At 40.5% G+C, this 16,206-nt stretch overlaps 1 protein-coding gene across 6 annotated transcripts in view; it reads right to left on the bottom strand.

Moving 5' to 3' along the window:
- tfeb (transcription factor EB) overlaps positions 1-16,206 on the bottom strand; it is a 35,512-nt gene that overhangs the window by 13,554 nt on the left and 5,752 nt on the right. For 3 of the 6 annotated variants that reach the window (XM_067587737.1, XM_067587739.1, XM_067587743.1), the window contains 3 exons: positions 7,960-8,051; positions 979-1,083; positions 387-554 (listed from right to left, as the gene is read on the bottom strand). In XM_067587737.1, coding sequence (XP_067443838.1) covers positions 387-554; positions 979-1,008 — 198 coding nt within the window. In that variant the 5' untranslated portion in view covers positions 1,009-1,083; positions 7,960-8,051. Of the gene's footprint in view, positions 1-386; positions 555-978; positions 1,084-7,959; positions 8,052-10,018; positions 10,278-16,206 lie in introns of those variants that run through there. The other 3 variants (XM_067587738.1, XM_067587742.1, XM_067587741.1) reach the window with 3 other exon arrangements.

Below are 16,206 nucleotides of genomic sequence, written 5' to 3' on the forward strand. Positions count from 1 at the left end.
TCCAACCATTCAAGGCAGATGGCCGCCCACCTAGAGCTTGAAGTTTCTTCCCCTTAAGGGGAGTTTTTCCAAGTGCTTGCTCATGGGGAATGTTGGGTCTCTGTAAATTAAAGAGCGCGGTCAAGACCTGCTCTATGTGATAAGTGCCCTGAGATTGAATAGATATTTCACAGGATAAAGTGACAACTTTGCTGGTGGTGCTAGCTGAAAAGTCATGTGAGCGAAAGTTCGTGGCAATCCATCTAATATATAGGACATATTCCAGTCTGGACCAACATGGTGGACCTAACAACAAATAGACTGACTTACAGACTGTATTGCCATCCATAATACAATAATCAACAGATTAATCAATGGAAAGAATCATTTCTTGAAGTGCTACTGACCTTAAGAACCTCCACGGGGACCTGCATGCTTTGGTAATGCTGCGGCGTGCTAATGGCTGGGGTGGGCGCAGGTGGCCCAGCCATGCGTTGCTGCATATATTGCAGGGCCGCATTCTGCTGCTGCTGCCGCTCGCGCTGCTCCTCCTGCTGCAGCTGGTCTCGCATCAGCTGGGTAGACAAACACACACACACACACACACATATCACAGGAATTCTCATTAAAATATTCAGACCTATAAAGTGACTTTAATGGGTTATGCCCTTGTCATTTTTGGCTTCTTTTTGCACCTCTTGTCTTTAAGAGTGGACCATGAGAGCTGGCTGTTTGTTAGCAGAGCACAACTAGTCACTTGCACATCTATTACACCCTGTATGAAAAGTGCGTAAAATAAATATATCAAAATACCAAAGGCCCAAATAGCATGGCCAAATTTATCAGTGGAAAAACTGGTTTCTGAATGTAGATTCCGTCAAATAAATGACACTGATCCACCGATTAAACAACACGACAAACAGACTGGACTATGATGTCCTTACCTAATGAAAGCCTTGAATGCACTATTTACAGGCTTGTGGAGGATATTTGTATTACCTGCATCCGCAGGCCGATGCGTGAGGCCATTGCTGGGGGGCGAGGGGGCAGGGGAGGGCGAGCCGACGTCAATGCACCGCAGTCCAGCCCGAGAGGTCTAGGAAACTGTGGAGAAGAAATGCAGGGAGGAAAAAAGTTAGAGGTGGGCAAGAGAAAGGGTGGAATGAAAGGAAAAAAACATGCAAAACACAAAAGGATGGTGACAATTAACAGAGTGCAAGGTTAAGTTTGATCTGATTGCTGTGAAAAGTTAACTTCTCTATCAGAGGTCTGCAGTTGAAGTGATTCCTAAAAAGGAAGAGTAGCTATCAAGCTGGATGCAGTGTAAAGCCTCAGAAGCCACAGAAGCCTAATTTATAATTGTTCATGTGTGCTTTATTGATAAGAAAAGAGTGGTAAGAGGGGAAGGAGAAGTGTGCAATGTTGTGATACACTTTATTTTTATATGTTGACTGAGCTCTGTTCTCATGGTGAAGTGCTCATTACATTATACTTGTCTTATTCATCATCTTTGTGTTTATTAGTGAAAAAGAATCTCAACTGAGGTTCACTAATTAAAAAAGTACAAAAGCAATAATTAAAATTATGACCTGATGGTGGCACTAGATGTAAATTTAAGGGGTTGCCAAAGTCAATACAATTCATCCTGAGGAGGACATAATTGTTTGTACCAAATATTATAGCCATCCATCCAATAGAGGGAAAGTCAGGGGAATCTGTAAGAAAAATTTCAAGCCCAATACTTTTGAGATGTTGTGTTGGTGAAATACTACACCAACCTGTTGTTGGTCAAGAGGCAACTCCCAATGTTGAGCAACTATAACTGCTCCTACAACTATAATGTCTAATTTTCTATTTATATGTGTTAAATACACAAGACACTGTACAATGTACAGTATAAATAAAATAGCTTTAAAGTTGTTGAGCCTTTGCTGGACCTAGTTTTCCCCTTCTTCCAGTCTTCCAGGAACCAGCTAAATTAGGCTAAATACATCCCACACCTATCATTGCACATTCAGAGATGAAGCTGATTTCCATATAACAACAACATATATGCTTATTTTAAAAAGTAGCCTTTTTCCAAAAACTTTATAACAGCTACGTGTCAACCCAAGGACTCCTGTCTTCCACTCACATGCGCTCTGTGTTGTTTTCCCACTGAACCAAAGGCATCCAGTGCACATTTCACAAGTTGTTCAACAACAGATTGTCAGACTCCTTATGCTATTTATCAAGTGTATATGCCTTAGAGCATTCACTGCCACAGTGTCTCTCTCTGTTTGCATGGGGCCTCAAATAACTGCCTCTTTAATAAATCAATCAGGCTGTTTCAAAGATGTGCAGTGTGCTCATGTGATGTCCTTCTTGTACATAAATATTTGATAAAAACAGATCATAAGGCTAGTGCCTTAGCCTCAGTATAGACTTGAACAACATTTTTTGACACATTATTCTACAAAAACTTTTTTTTTTTTTTGAAATCAAAATAAAAAATAAGCCAAACTTCTCAGATGTATAAACACACATATTCAAGAACTTAACTTATATTGGGTAATATCTGATGAAAGAAAAAGTAAACAAAGAGTTTGACTAAGCATTCTGTCTATCTTTTTTGAACAAAATAAATTGTTCAGTCGGTTTGGTTAATTGGTCATGAATAAATTAAAATGAGATAACAAAGATACAACAGGATCCTGGGTCATGTTGCACAGACAAATACCGCAAAGCAAAACAGAAACCATCATAAGGCATCAACATTTGCGCACTGTATCAGTCTGACTACATCCATTACGTAGTGTCATGTCAAATCTTGTGGTTGAGAGTGGGAAATGGGATGAAAGAAGTTAGCAGTGATACTCTCTGGCTCCCCAACACTGTCCCTCCAGAAAAGGGTGAATTTTGAGGTACTTCCACTTACTCAGAGGTCATGTGGGAGTCATGTGGTCTTGTTGTTCTTGAGTGATCATATGAGGAGAAGAATGATGGGGAACACCCTCACCCCTTTACAACCTCACCCTAACAAACATACACACACACTCGGTGGGGAGTCCCAGCACTGATAGTTTCCCCTTCTGCAATTCATCCCCAGAATGACTAAGCATGTTTTCATTTGAAAAAGGTGTAGGAACCTACTGAGGGCTAGGTTTCTATCTGCCTTTGCTGATTGTGATGTGTGATGTACACAGAAAAGCAGCGACATCAGGGTCTAAACAACCAATCAGAATCGGATTCTTGCAAACTCTCATCAGAAACACTGTCTGTATATGGTCATAAAGAGAGAAAGACAGAGAGAAAAAGACAGAGAGAGAGAGAGAGAAAAGCTCATTGTGCGTGAGGTACAATAAGAAGGGCAGCTCCTATTGAGAAGGACTGAAGCCGCCTGTTGTCCAAAGTGTACATTTCAGCACCCGAGGGGGCACACACTGCCCGCTTTGTGCCCATTGGATGGCCCACATGAAAAACACAAACCCATGCAGAAATACACATTGAACACACACACACACATTCCAACACAAACATGTACCAGATCTTGGACTCTAGGAAAGGCTCCACACAAGCAGCTCCAAAGAAGCAAAATCACTCAGACCTACACAGAACACAAACACTCAGAACTATTATATTGATGGAGCAATTTACATACCGACTGCCAGTGGTGCAATGTAACTAAGTACATTTACTCAAATACTGTACTTAAGTATAATTTTGAAATAATTGTACTTTATTTGAGTATTTCCTAAACCTCCACTCCACTATATTTCAGAGGGAAACATTGCACTTTTTACTCCACTACATTTATTTGACAGCTTTAGTTACTTTTCACATGAATATTTCACACAATGGATAATATAACAAGCTTTTAAAGCCTCTGGAGCTTTGGCTTAAAATAGTAAAAATACATATATGATATCAAAGTTGAATGTCTCTTCAAAAAACAGCTCATTTTGCTGTTTAGACCATTTCTCAAGACTGCGTAGGCATGGCAAATCACATATTGATTGGCACCTGCACCAGCTACTGGGGGCTGGCTAACTACAGGAGCTAATAACTGGGTTTCCATGGTGTGTTTATTCACTGAGCCTCACCTCCAACACGGTGAATGTATTACATTTATTACATGCACCATTATCAAGAAAGGAGGCAGGCGAACATAAGAGACACTGAGCGAGAGAGAGCAGGAGAGTGAGAGGGAGAGAGGGAAGCCATTGCTAACTGCTAAGCTAAAGTAACTAGCATATTTGAAAACAATTGTGTGACTTGCAAGAAAGTAACTAAAAGAAGGAGAGAGTTAAGAGTGCTTGAGCAAAGTGTACGTTTAAATGTATAGCGGGTAATTAGCCACAGTAATGAAGAATATAGCTAAATTAGCTGGGTTGAGATGCTGAAATGCTATCAATGACACAGAAACTCCAGCAACTGGAAATGAGACAATCCGCTTACCGCAGCACGTCACGTCATTTATGATTAGTTCACGGAATTTATTCCGTAATTTTCGTAATAAATGTCCAAGCATAACCCCCCCCAATTCAACCCAATATCAAGAAAGTTTATAAGAACTTAAATGACATTATTTCGAATTTGGATTGAAACTAATTTCTGATACTTTTTACTATTATGTACACAAGACCCTAAATTACATAGTTAGAAGCTATTGTGGATTTGGGTTTCTGGTGGCTTTAAAATACAACTCATTGATGAAGATGAAACCAGTGGATTCCAACCTTTTTGGCTTTTGACGTCTTACAAAAAGCAGTTTGTAGTCGGGGTCACATTTCAGATGTCTATGAGTTGTTAATTTTCCCCTCTAATCTTCTCACGTGTTTTAATTTCAATAAATGTTAAAAAAATCAAAGACTAGAGAAAAGGTCCAAAAACTAAAAACAGATTTATGTATCAGAACTTTGTTTTTTCTTCTTCTCTCTCCCATTAATCATCTCACGACCCCTCAGTTTCATCTGGTGACCCTTTGGAGGGGCCCGACACCTAGGTTGGCAAGCACTGGACGAAACTAGCTAACTGTATATAAAGTAGTTCAAACTAGCTCCACCTCAAGCAGCTACAACAGTAACATGCTGCTTACACACTGATGCTTCAGTATTAGCAATCGAATGATGTCATATATAATAATATATCAGTCAGAGGGACCAAACCATTACTTTTATTTTAACAATTTAACTACATTTTGCTGCTAATAATTATGTACTTTTACTTAAGTAGGGTTTTTCATGCAGGCCTTTTACTTGTAATGGAGTATTTTTACATTGTTGTATTGGTACTTTGACATAAGTAAAGGATCTGAATACTTCCTCCACCACTGCCAACTGCTAACATCAGGAGCTTTAGAGGCAGGTCCTCCTGAAGTAGTAATCGCAATTGTTGTCTCTTTCAAGATGCTTACTTACACAGACAAACAAACAAGTGTGTGCACACACATACACACAGTGGTGGAATGCTGCACAGTGTATTTATAGTCTGACAAATGGGGTGATTACATCTCCAAACTCAATCGGCAAGGTAGGAATGCCAGCCAGAGAAGGACATGTGCTCTATGCTTTCACCGAATAGAGCATAGCTTACCATACAGCATGTTCCACTGTACAGGTCCACACAATCAGTTCCTGTAGCTTTTCATGCTAAATCCAAAGCCACTAACTGTCTCTATTTAACTTTTATGTACTACATCATCCCAGTTTAACACAGACTTCTCCAAATTCCATCCATGGCTCCTTCTCCAACATAAGCACAAAACTCAGGACAATATTTGATTGGTTAACTGACAAACCAAGTCTAAGATAGGAACACTGTGCAAATAACATATAAAACAATGCTATAGTGTTCCCTTATATATTTGTAGAGATGTTCCACATTTACCCATTTGGGTTAAGAAATCATACATATAAAGATTACAGGCAATTTATTGTCCAATATTAATTTTAACTGCTTTTTTAATCCCCAAACTCTGCTAAGTAAAACTGCTTATGACACCTAATATAGTGGTGATGATTACATAACACCATATCATATAGCTTCCAATTGTGACTAAGCCATGATACATAATGTATATATACTTTAAAACATGCACACACACACTGGGTGGATATCACTTCCTGATCTAATATGGTGACACACTGCTACCAGGCAGCATGATCTCCCACATGGGCCTTCCCATTGCCTGGCATCCACTGGGGTAAGCAGGCATCTGTGACGCAGTGCGAGCACAGCGTTACCATTGTGTGTCCAGCGCTGTGATGTCACAGCCCCTTCACTTCAAACACTGACAGCCAGTGGGAGGATACAGAGCGGAGGAAGTCAGGGTTAGAGGTCAACTCTGGATTGTGCCACAGATTAGTCACAATCATACATGTCAACAATAAGCACATAGTGCACAGAGATGCGCAAAACATGGAATACATTAAACAAATGGCAAATTGTGATGATATATATATATATTTATTTATATATACACATTCAAAGTGTACAACCAATACAATACACATTAAAAGACACATACACACAAGTACACACACACACACACACACACACACTTGGGGCAGTGTGGGGCCATGGCACCTGTGCTCAGAGACATGGTGTTAATTTGTGGGGTGTGTATTTTTAGAAGTTACTGTGCAATGCCAAGGAAGGCCTTTTTAACAGCCAACACTGAGCAGTTAAATGTGGGGTGAGTGCATACACACATACACAGAGGTGCCCTCTCACAACAAAGCATTTGTGCATCATATGTATGCGGCCACAGCTGCATAATAAAATTCAAAGACAATTTACAGCCATTTTAAAAAAAGGCTGTGGGACAAGTGTAAAGTCAAAAAGAAATTGTATTCCTGTATTAAGATCAAGCAGTTCCGCATAGGGAGTGAGAACAGACAGAAATCCCCTCAAGGTCACAAAAAAGCCTGAATATCTTTTCACATGTCTGAGAAAACAGCACAAACACAAACAGCAAAGTGGCTCTGCTCTGAGACTCAAGCATATTAGAAGCGTGTAGCTGTTTATATGCATTTGATTTTTAAATCATTTTGATGCCTTGGTATTAGCAAAAATTTCAGGTTATTAAAATCTTAGTCCAACTTTCTGTTAATAACACAAAGGTTGCAAATGTGACACTACACTCTGCACTTCACCAGCCTCTAACACATGCGCAAGCACACACACACCCTTTCCGCATTAAGCTATCTGTCTGCCTGCTCTAATGACTAAAATAACCCCCTCTGCTCTCTGTTCTCCTTTTCAGGAACACCCTGTTCCCCTGAGCCACGGTGTGTTTTTTTGTTTTGTTTATGTGCATGTGTGTGTGTATCTGCGTGGATGTGTGTGCGTGTTTGTAGGTAGGGTGGGGGGTTAGGGTGAGGGCATGCACATAAACGGTAAGTGTGCATGTGAATAACTGTTCTACAGCGTCTGTCGGCTTTTGAGTAGACTCTTTCAGAACATGTAAACAGACCTCCGGTATCAATAAACCACCGCACACACTCATCGAGGAAGGTTGGTAGGATCATGTGACAAGGCTGGCATGGCAAGTATGGGGTCCTTACCCCTTCCTCTCTGGTCTCACACACACACAAACAGCTGTATCCCCTAGCGACAAGAACACACCGAACCAGCATGGACATGCCGACAGACAGACTGGCAGACAGTCAGATAATTTTCAAACATTCAGTTCTGGTATTCTGTTGGGTCAACTAATGCTGCTTTAGCTATAAAAACCTTCCTGTTACCACCTCACATCTGGACTAATTACAACTGATACTGGGGATTTAGTTAGAGCATTACAGGGGTTATGTAGGATGTACACCAGAGTCAATGAGGTCACTTCAGGATCCTAGTAAGTAATTTAAGTCAGGATGGCCTGCTGTGTTAAAGGAGGGTAGACATCATATCATTGGAAGGGTGGATTTCTACTGTAGCATACAAACAAAAGCACATAAGTGCACAGAGACAGACACATATAGACACATGTACAATTACCTGTTTGAGAAGAAAAAGAGTTCACAAACAGGAATGCGCTCTGCTTATGCTGCTGACTACATGTCTGGACGCTGAGGAGAGTGGATGGCAATCTGCAGGGAGGAGATCATGGGGCAGGGAGGGATGAAGGAAGGTTATGAAGGGGTGGAACAGGGAGAAAAATGAAACAAAGAGAGAAAGACAGAGAAAAACAAAGAAAGAAACAAAGAAAGGAAAGATGCTTGGTTATAAATTGTAAAATGAATGTAAAAATAGACAGATGAAGTGAATAGCTGTAACACACAATATGTGACTGGTAGTTTTGGAGGAGCAACAGAGGAGGCAGTGGAGTATTCAATAGGGGAAAGCAGCAGGTGTGCAACACACACTGAAGAACTTAAAAAAGAGAAGACTTTCCACAGCGGAAGCAGGGAAAGCAACAGACCATGGTTAGACCCAAGTATCTGCACTCACTGAAGGGTGTAAAGAGAGGATATTCTCGACTGAAATTCTGTTGCATGAGAGACATTTAATTCAATTCAGCTGTTTAATTGTGTTTCATAAATCGCTGCAGCTGATTGGCAGCTGGTTCTTGCCATGAAGACTTTTCTACTCATGTGTGGCTTCTAGATCTGTTTATCAAATGAATGAAAGCATGTCTGTGGAGAGAGGTTTTACAATAACAACGACTGGGTTGAGCATAAAAGTAACAAATTCAAAACACTGCCCTCTTTCTGTTATACATTTTAGCATGGCTGTAGTTAACAGTTGGATGTATGACAACTGCTGTAAAAGGGTCAGTGTCCTCAGCTGGTTAGTAAACTTGAGGTGAATAGAACCTTCAGCATAATTTACAGGCAACAACTGCCCACTTTGTCTCTAAAAAGCTTTTGACATGAATTACCACCTACAAGCTTAGCATTTCTGTTCAGTAACTAACTTCCTGAAGGTCATCTGGATGAATCACTATAACTCATCAACATTGTGTGTGAATCACAATGTCCGTCACCTTCTAAACACAGTCTATATATAGTCGACCAAGAGAGACCCTTGCCCAGAGGGAATCTCAGTCCTGCTTTCCTCAGTTAACTCTGCTTTGCTTCCACTACACAGACCATAGATAAGAGGGTCATGTGCAACTAGCGAAGAAATCGCAAAACAGACACACTTTCAGACATGTCTAATCAAAGTACAACACAATAAGACACAGGAAAGACAACAGACCAGCATCATCAATAATAACCACAATGCATCACTTCTCCTTTTCTTCCATCAGTTTTCACAACTCCTAGTTTTGTCAGTGGTGAAGCAACTTCCTCTGCAGGCACCCCAGGGAAAGAACAAAAACTGTTTCACACCACATTTCTTATGACTGAGGAGTGCATGAAATTCTAAAATGTCTAAAATAAAGTGAATGTTGTCTAATCTAAACCAAAATGGTTAGCCTGTGTGGTACATGCACAAATCATATAGAGAATATGCACATACAGGTATTCACACTCAGATCATGAGATATATACATTTAGTCAACCTGTTGTAGCGCAGGTATAATGCTAGTAACTTATCAACTAGTATAGCACCACTACAGACACAAATGATCTCTAAAAACTCTGTTTAACGCAATGCATTTTGGCATAAAAGCAAACATTGGAGAACTATTGTATTTCATGTAGTAACCTTCATTGTCTCCTAACCAAACTGCCACACATTAGCACCACAACTCTGACATTTTACCTCCACTTAAGTGCACATAACCAATCATTACATTGCTAAATTATGCAGTGATGACTCTAGATCCTATTTCTATTTTTGAAAGGTCAAGCTGCAAAATGTAATAAGTATCAGTTTACTGTCAACAGCAATTTCACCAACGCTGCTGCTGCTGCATCTGCTGAATTTTAAAAAAGGACCTGTATGTCACTAAAAACACTTCACAAAATCTGTTCAAATATCCTCAATTTCAGTTTTGATTCAACAGCAAATCAGCATGACTGCAGCTCAAATTGACAGCATCATATTCAAATGCCAGGAAGTAACAAACACTGACATACTGAATGATAAGAATGATTGAACTTCTTACCAACAACTCTCCAGCTATCCCAAAGACAACATAGTGTATCCAAGTGAAATCTGCTCCTCCACGTGTTGATACACACACTCACTGGCAGAGACAGACAGTTTGCTGACTGAGCCCACGTTTGCTGACTGAGCCCACCGAACTAGAGCATACATATGCCGGTTCACTGGTTGTGACGCCACTCCTCCCTCCGCTGGCCGTTACAGTATGCTGAGTGACAGTCACTATTAGTCACCTACCTCTCTCTCTCTAACCACCAGCTCAGCTTCCTATTCCTCCTCCTCCTCCTCCCACTCTCCTCCTCTTCCCCTAAATTAGCCTGAAAGCCGTAGTCTGGGGCAACAACAAGGAGAGCCCTGTGTCCAGTAAACTCATGTCTCTTCCTCTCTCTCTTTTCTCTCTAATAAGGAACTCCTCTTCCAGTCCAGCCTCCTTCTTAGAGCAGTGCACAGCATATGCACAACACCTCCACATGTGCGTGCATACAGACACACAGACCCTGAAGGCAATTCCCTTTTTTATCTGCTAGGTCATTATGCATGTGTTTTTTTCTGAAATATGAGGCAGTGAATCAGCATATTTACTTCTCTAATTGAATTCCCACACACTGCCATTCAGCCACATACACCCGAATGCACACACAAACCCATGTGCTCAGAGGGCAATAAGACTTTATGATAACAAGCCTATACACGATTGTGAGGACAGGAAGTAATAGCATATTTATTGTTATAGATAATCCACTCAGTATGAGTAATCGTTCGTTGCTGCCTTATATAAAATGGAACATTTGTTGTGATAAATTTTGCCATCATTTACTGAAAGTCCTGGTCAGTGCATTTTCAAAAGATGAATTAGGGGTGTAGGAAATATACAAAAACCTCAAACAGGATGCATTTTGAAAAATGTGAACAGGTGAAACTCCCACAGATCACCGAATCACAGCAGATATGTAATGACAGTTGTAAATGGATCAAAATGAACATCACTCAGGCATCACTGATTAGTTGTGACACTGTGTTTCTTATGTAATCACCTGCACAATTTCATGAATTTAAAAAAAAACATGCTTTAAGTACATTTTAGATGCTACAGTGTAGTGTATGACACATTTTTGTTGGGTACACTATGAAAATAATGTAGAGGACCCTTACAATTCTGTAAGCACATCACTAGATGAAATGTTATGGAATGCAAATCTTACATGCTAAGCTTGTCTTTGGATACTATACAGTAGAGCAAAAGCACATCTTGTATAAAAACGTGTATATACCCACACACACACACGACTGTATGCAGGTTATTACCTAATGTATAGTGTGTTTATTTCCCAACAAGCCCTGTGATAGGCTATTGAGTTCCAGTTAAAATAAAAATTCCCCTGAAGAAGTGCACTGTAAGATTTGTTAACAGTAGTAAAAGTCACATCGTTAATCATGCCTCCTCCTCTTCTCAATGACAGACACAATCAAAAATACACTATACACTGAAGCATATCCCTCCTACAACAGTGCACCAGAGATAAGGATGACAACTACTTGCTGATAGGACCATTAAAGGAGCCTCCTAGTGGTGAGTTCATGCACAATGGCGTAACATATTATAGGACATACAGAACAAAAATGATTCAAGTTTCAGCGACCAAAACTTGCAAAAAATAAACTCAGTTCAGCTCAGTCACTTAGAATACTGAATGATGAGCTTTAAAATCAATCAGCAAATCAATCTGCATCTGCCTCAGGGTATCCACACATAAACACACGCATACTGTAAATAGGTAATGCCACATGCTGAGTATGTCCATTATATGCAACACAGATACGTAGACAAAGCGAACAAGCTCCTCAGAGATCGTCTGTGCATTGTGTGTGTTATGTTTTGGCAAGAGGTGCGCTGCCATAAAACTTTATCTCAGGCCGTCTTTCTTTCATCCCTGTACAGTACGTAACCCAACTATTTGTATCCCTCCATCCACACTCCCCCCATCCTGTATCCCTCAATGCAGAAACACAAACATTGGTATCAAAGTGCCACTCAGCTAGTTGTGCCTATCACAACAGAAGAGAACACTGGCCAGCATGGTTCAGCAGTACCCGGCTGACAAGCATCCCTTGTTTGTACACAAAGCATTCAACAGTGGGCCAGCTCCAGTTCTCATAGTGCCCGCAGTGTATTTACTGGGTTATTTTGGTCCAGGGGCAGGACCCCTCCAGGCCCTCAGCTTATTGGTTGGGAAAGCTGCGTTCCTGTCAAGTCTGGCCAATCATAAGACCTATGTGTAGGCGGAGAAATCATTGACCAAGACAGCCTTGTACTCTTTTGACAATGGCCTATGGAGGAGGCAGGACCCCAACACACACACGTATACACACATACATCTACACACACGCAAAAACACACACACACCACCCAAGACCCTCTCTACTTGTCCAATGGGCAAGTTACCCGACATTTACTCCCTCAATCACCATGGTTGCAAAGAGACTGCAAACAAATACTACACATATAGACCATCATTGTAGCTCTATTGAAAGTGTTGAACGATTGTGTTGATTTGTCTGAGTGAAGTCTGATCCAACTATGCTAACCTATCTCTCTGTTAAGTAGGACAAACACTGCTGTCAGTATAGTTGTAGCTAGGGCCACAGACAACAAGTCTGCAATTTAACTCTTCAAACTTGTGGTTTGCATATGACATTTCATCTATATCACACATTTTGTCTGTGTGGGACATCTCTCAGTAGCCCGAAAAAAATTTTATCTTTGAAAACAATAAAATCTAAAATAGATTATCAAACAAAGTTCTGAGAGTTTAAACAAGCCTTTGCAAATATGGATCCACCTGTGGGTCTGGCACAGGTTAGAATATGCTGATATTTTAAATATCCACCTGTCTGTGACTTGTTTTCTACTAAAATAATGCATGCTTATGAAAACAGCAACACTTCCTCATACTATAGGCATTATGTCATATGACCTGAGGTGAACTCGAGTTGTGTGCATAAGTATTACTGCATCTGTGAGACTGCTTTTGTGGTTTGATGATACATATCATCAGCTATGTCTCATGACATTACCCGAAATTATGTGTATGTATTTTAATTCCATGGATCTTTGTATTTTACCCCCATGATTTGGCCACCTTTGCAATTTACAAACAGAAAAATACATTCAGATCTCCACTTGATGCATAATATAGGCTGCTATGGGTGGATGTCCAAATCATGATGTACTAAGCCACTAGATTTTCAGAGCACCCCTATTCAATTTGGAGCATATAAATTATCCGTTATTAATACTGAGTACACAAAAGTGGGGAACTATGGGTGTGTTTGTGTGAGACAGAGAGTACATGCAATAACCTGCCAACCAGCCGCACAGCATTTCTTTTTGCATGGGTGAGAGTCACCATGTACGGTGAAATGGAATGGAAAGCATTTGAGAGATGAGTTGGGAGATAAGGTACACACAAACACACACACACACACACACACACACACACACACATTAATTTCACTACACCTGTCACACACCAAAACCTGATCCTTTACTAAACTTTCCCCTCCCCATCACTCTAACCATCTGTCTTCAATCTATCAATCAATCAAGTTTTTCACATGTAATCACATAGTGAAATGTAATCCCACCAGTTCCTTCAATTTGTGCGATAAAAAGAGTTTTAATAGAATTGGAATAGTGATAAATATATGTATATGATGGGGGTGGGGTGGTGGAGGGCAGTTTTAGGCAGTGACCTTATTCAGGATCCTAGTGGCCTGAGGGTAGAAGCTCTTCCTGAGCCTCTCAGTGCTGGCCTGGTGTATCTGATACCTTCTTCCCAACAGCAGCAGGGAGAAAAGGTCATTATCTGGGTGGTTAGGATCCTTAATGATTCTCCTAGCCTTATTCTTGCAGCACCTGGTGTAAATATCCTTTAGGCAGGGTAGAGGACTGCCTATTGTATGTTCAGCTGAACAAACCACTCTTTGCAGGGCCTTGTGGTCCTGTTCTGTGCTGTTTCAGTACCAAGCAGTGATGTTCCCGTCAGGAGGCTCTTGATGGTACAGGAGTAGAAATTCCTCAGTATTGGAGGGGATACTCAGAATTTTCTCAAGTGTCTTAGGTGAACCAGTCTCTGCCTTGCCTTTCACACCACAGATGATTTACTGTGGAAACAGACATTATTATAGTTTCTGTCATAGTTCTTGGACCTCACCACATGCTTCTGGGATTGCTCTCCTGGAACTGCAGTTCCACTTTCTTCGCGTACACCCGGTTTGCCTCATTTACTGCTCTTCTGACATTGTAGGCTGCTGCTTTATAATTGCCATTGTTTACAAACTGCAGCCCTAAGTTGTAGGCTGCAGTGCATGTGATTATGGCATCCCGGATGGTTCTAGTAATACATAGTTTCTGGTTGTGGAAAGATTTAACTGTTTTGGGTACAATTGCTTCTGCTGTTTCACAAATTAAATCCACCACAGACTCAGTGAATCCATTGATGGCGTCGGTGACGTCGACGGTGGTGTCCTGGAACGTGCTCCAGACTGCGTCATGTAGTGCAGACTGTAGGGCGGCCTCTGATTGGCCTGACCATTTTCTGACCTCTTGTGTCACTGGGGGCATGTGTCGTACTTTGTTTACATAATTTGACCTCAGCAATATGGCTGTATGGTCTCTCTTCCCAAATGCAGGTAGCAGTTCCACTCTGTAGCCATTTTGAATGGCGTGTAGCAGTGATCCAGAGTGTTGATTCCCTTTGTGGCTCAGTCAATATGTTGATGGAAGTCTTAAGACTGCAAACAGGCTAACCTTAAGAAGTTTATGCCTGACTTCCATCAACATATTGACTGTGCCAAAAGGGGATTTAACCTCTGGATCACTGCTACACACCATTCAAAATGGCTACAGAGTGGAACTGCTACCTGCATTCAGGAGAAGAGACCATGCGGCCATCTTGCCAAGAGGGTGATAATCAATAAAATAAGCTTACAAGAGAACATTGTGTGTGCGTGCGTGTGTGTGTGTCAGATCAGCATCCTTTTCATGTCTTCTGACCAAATATGGGGACAGTTTTTGATTAAATAGTGCACACAAAGGAATGCTCTGTCTCCATACACAGACACACACACACAACCTTAAACAGTATATCACTGAGTTTTCACTACAGTTGTTTCTATGACTGACACTAACAAAGCAGAGGAAGAGATAATCCCCAAAAAATATCAATAAACTCAGGCAAAAAACAGTTGTTACCGACATTTGCTGTAGTTTTCAGAATTACTAATCCTAAACTGTGAAAGGAGAGAAGAGCACCTGCTGGAAAGTGAGAATAAAATCTTAATTTTAGTTGCTTTTAATTGTAGTTTTAGTTTAATTTTAGTGAAAATAGCCACTAATATGATGTACTTAAGATATAACAATGTTTGAATCTTGTATCTATGATAAATGTCTGCAAAAGTAACCATCCATCTCAGAAAACGTGTAAAACATTTACAGCACATAAAAATGCTTATTGTGAAAGTGCAAAAGGTTAAATTTCCTCTTCTATTTCTTCTTTTATTTAATTAAAGGCAATTGCCGCACAAGTGTTTCTGGAATAAATAACAACAAATAATTGGAACAAAATAACATAAAATAGTGATTTGATTAAGAGTCATAAATGCAACTTGTTAACAAAGGCTAATTTCTGGGATGGAAAATTATGGATATTATGGAGTGTCAATAGTGAAGGCAGACCCGATGTTAAGGCAAGGTTATTCCACAGTCTCTGAATCACAGCAAGATTATGATCCTTATTACCCTTCACCAGAGGAACAGCATGCAGCCTTAGATCAAATTACCTGGAGTGATCTGAAGAACACGGAGTAGTAAAACATCAGAGATATATGAAGGGGCCAAGCATTTCAGGATCTTATAAACAAACATTAGGTAATGAGAACCTAAAGTAGAGTCTTGTGTGTTCCTAGCTCTGCATATCTAGCTCTGCATATCTAGCTCTGCATATCTAGCTCTGCATATCCAGCTCCTAGATATACAAGGCTAAGAGTCAACAGCCATGCTAGCTGCTCTGTGAGGCTATACTTAGACACAGCAGTGCTTTGAACTAGCTGATCATTTTAGCAAAGACAAACTACAGATGGGAATGTCATTAGCTACACAGGTATTTGCTCATAAACCAAATTATTCAA

This window comes from Thunnus thynnus, chromosome 4 (assembly GCF_963924715.1).
Source record: "Thunnus thynnus chromosome 4, fThuThy2.1, whole genome shotgun sequence".
Lineage (NCBI taxonomy): Eukaryota > Metazoa > Chordata > Actinopteri > Scombriformes > Scombridae > Thunnus > Thunnus thynnus.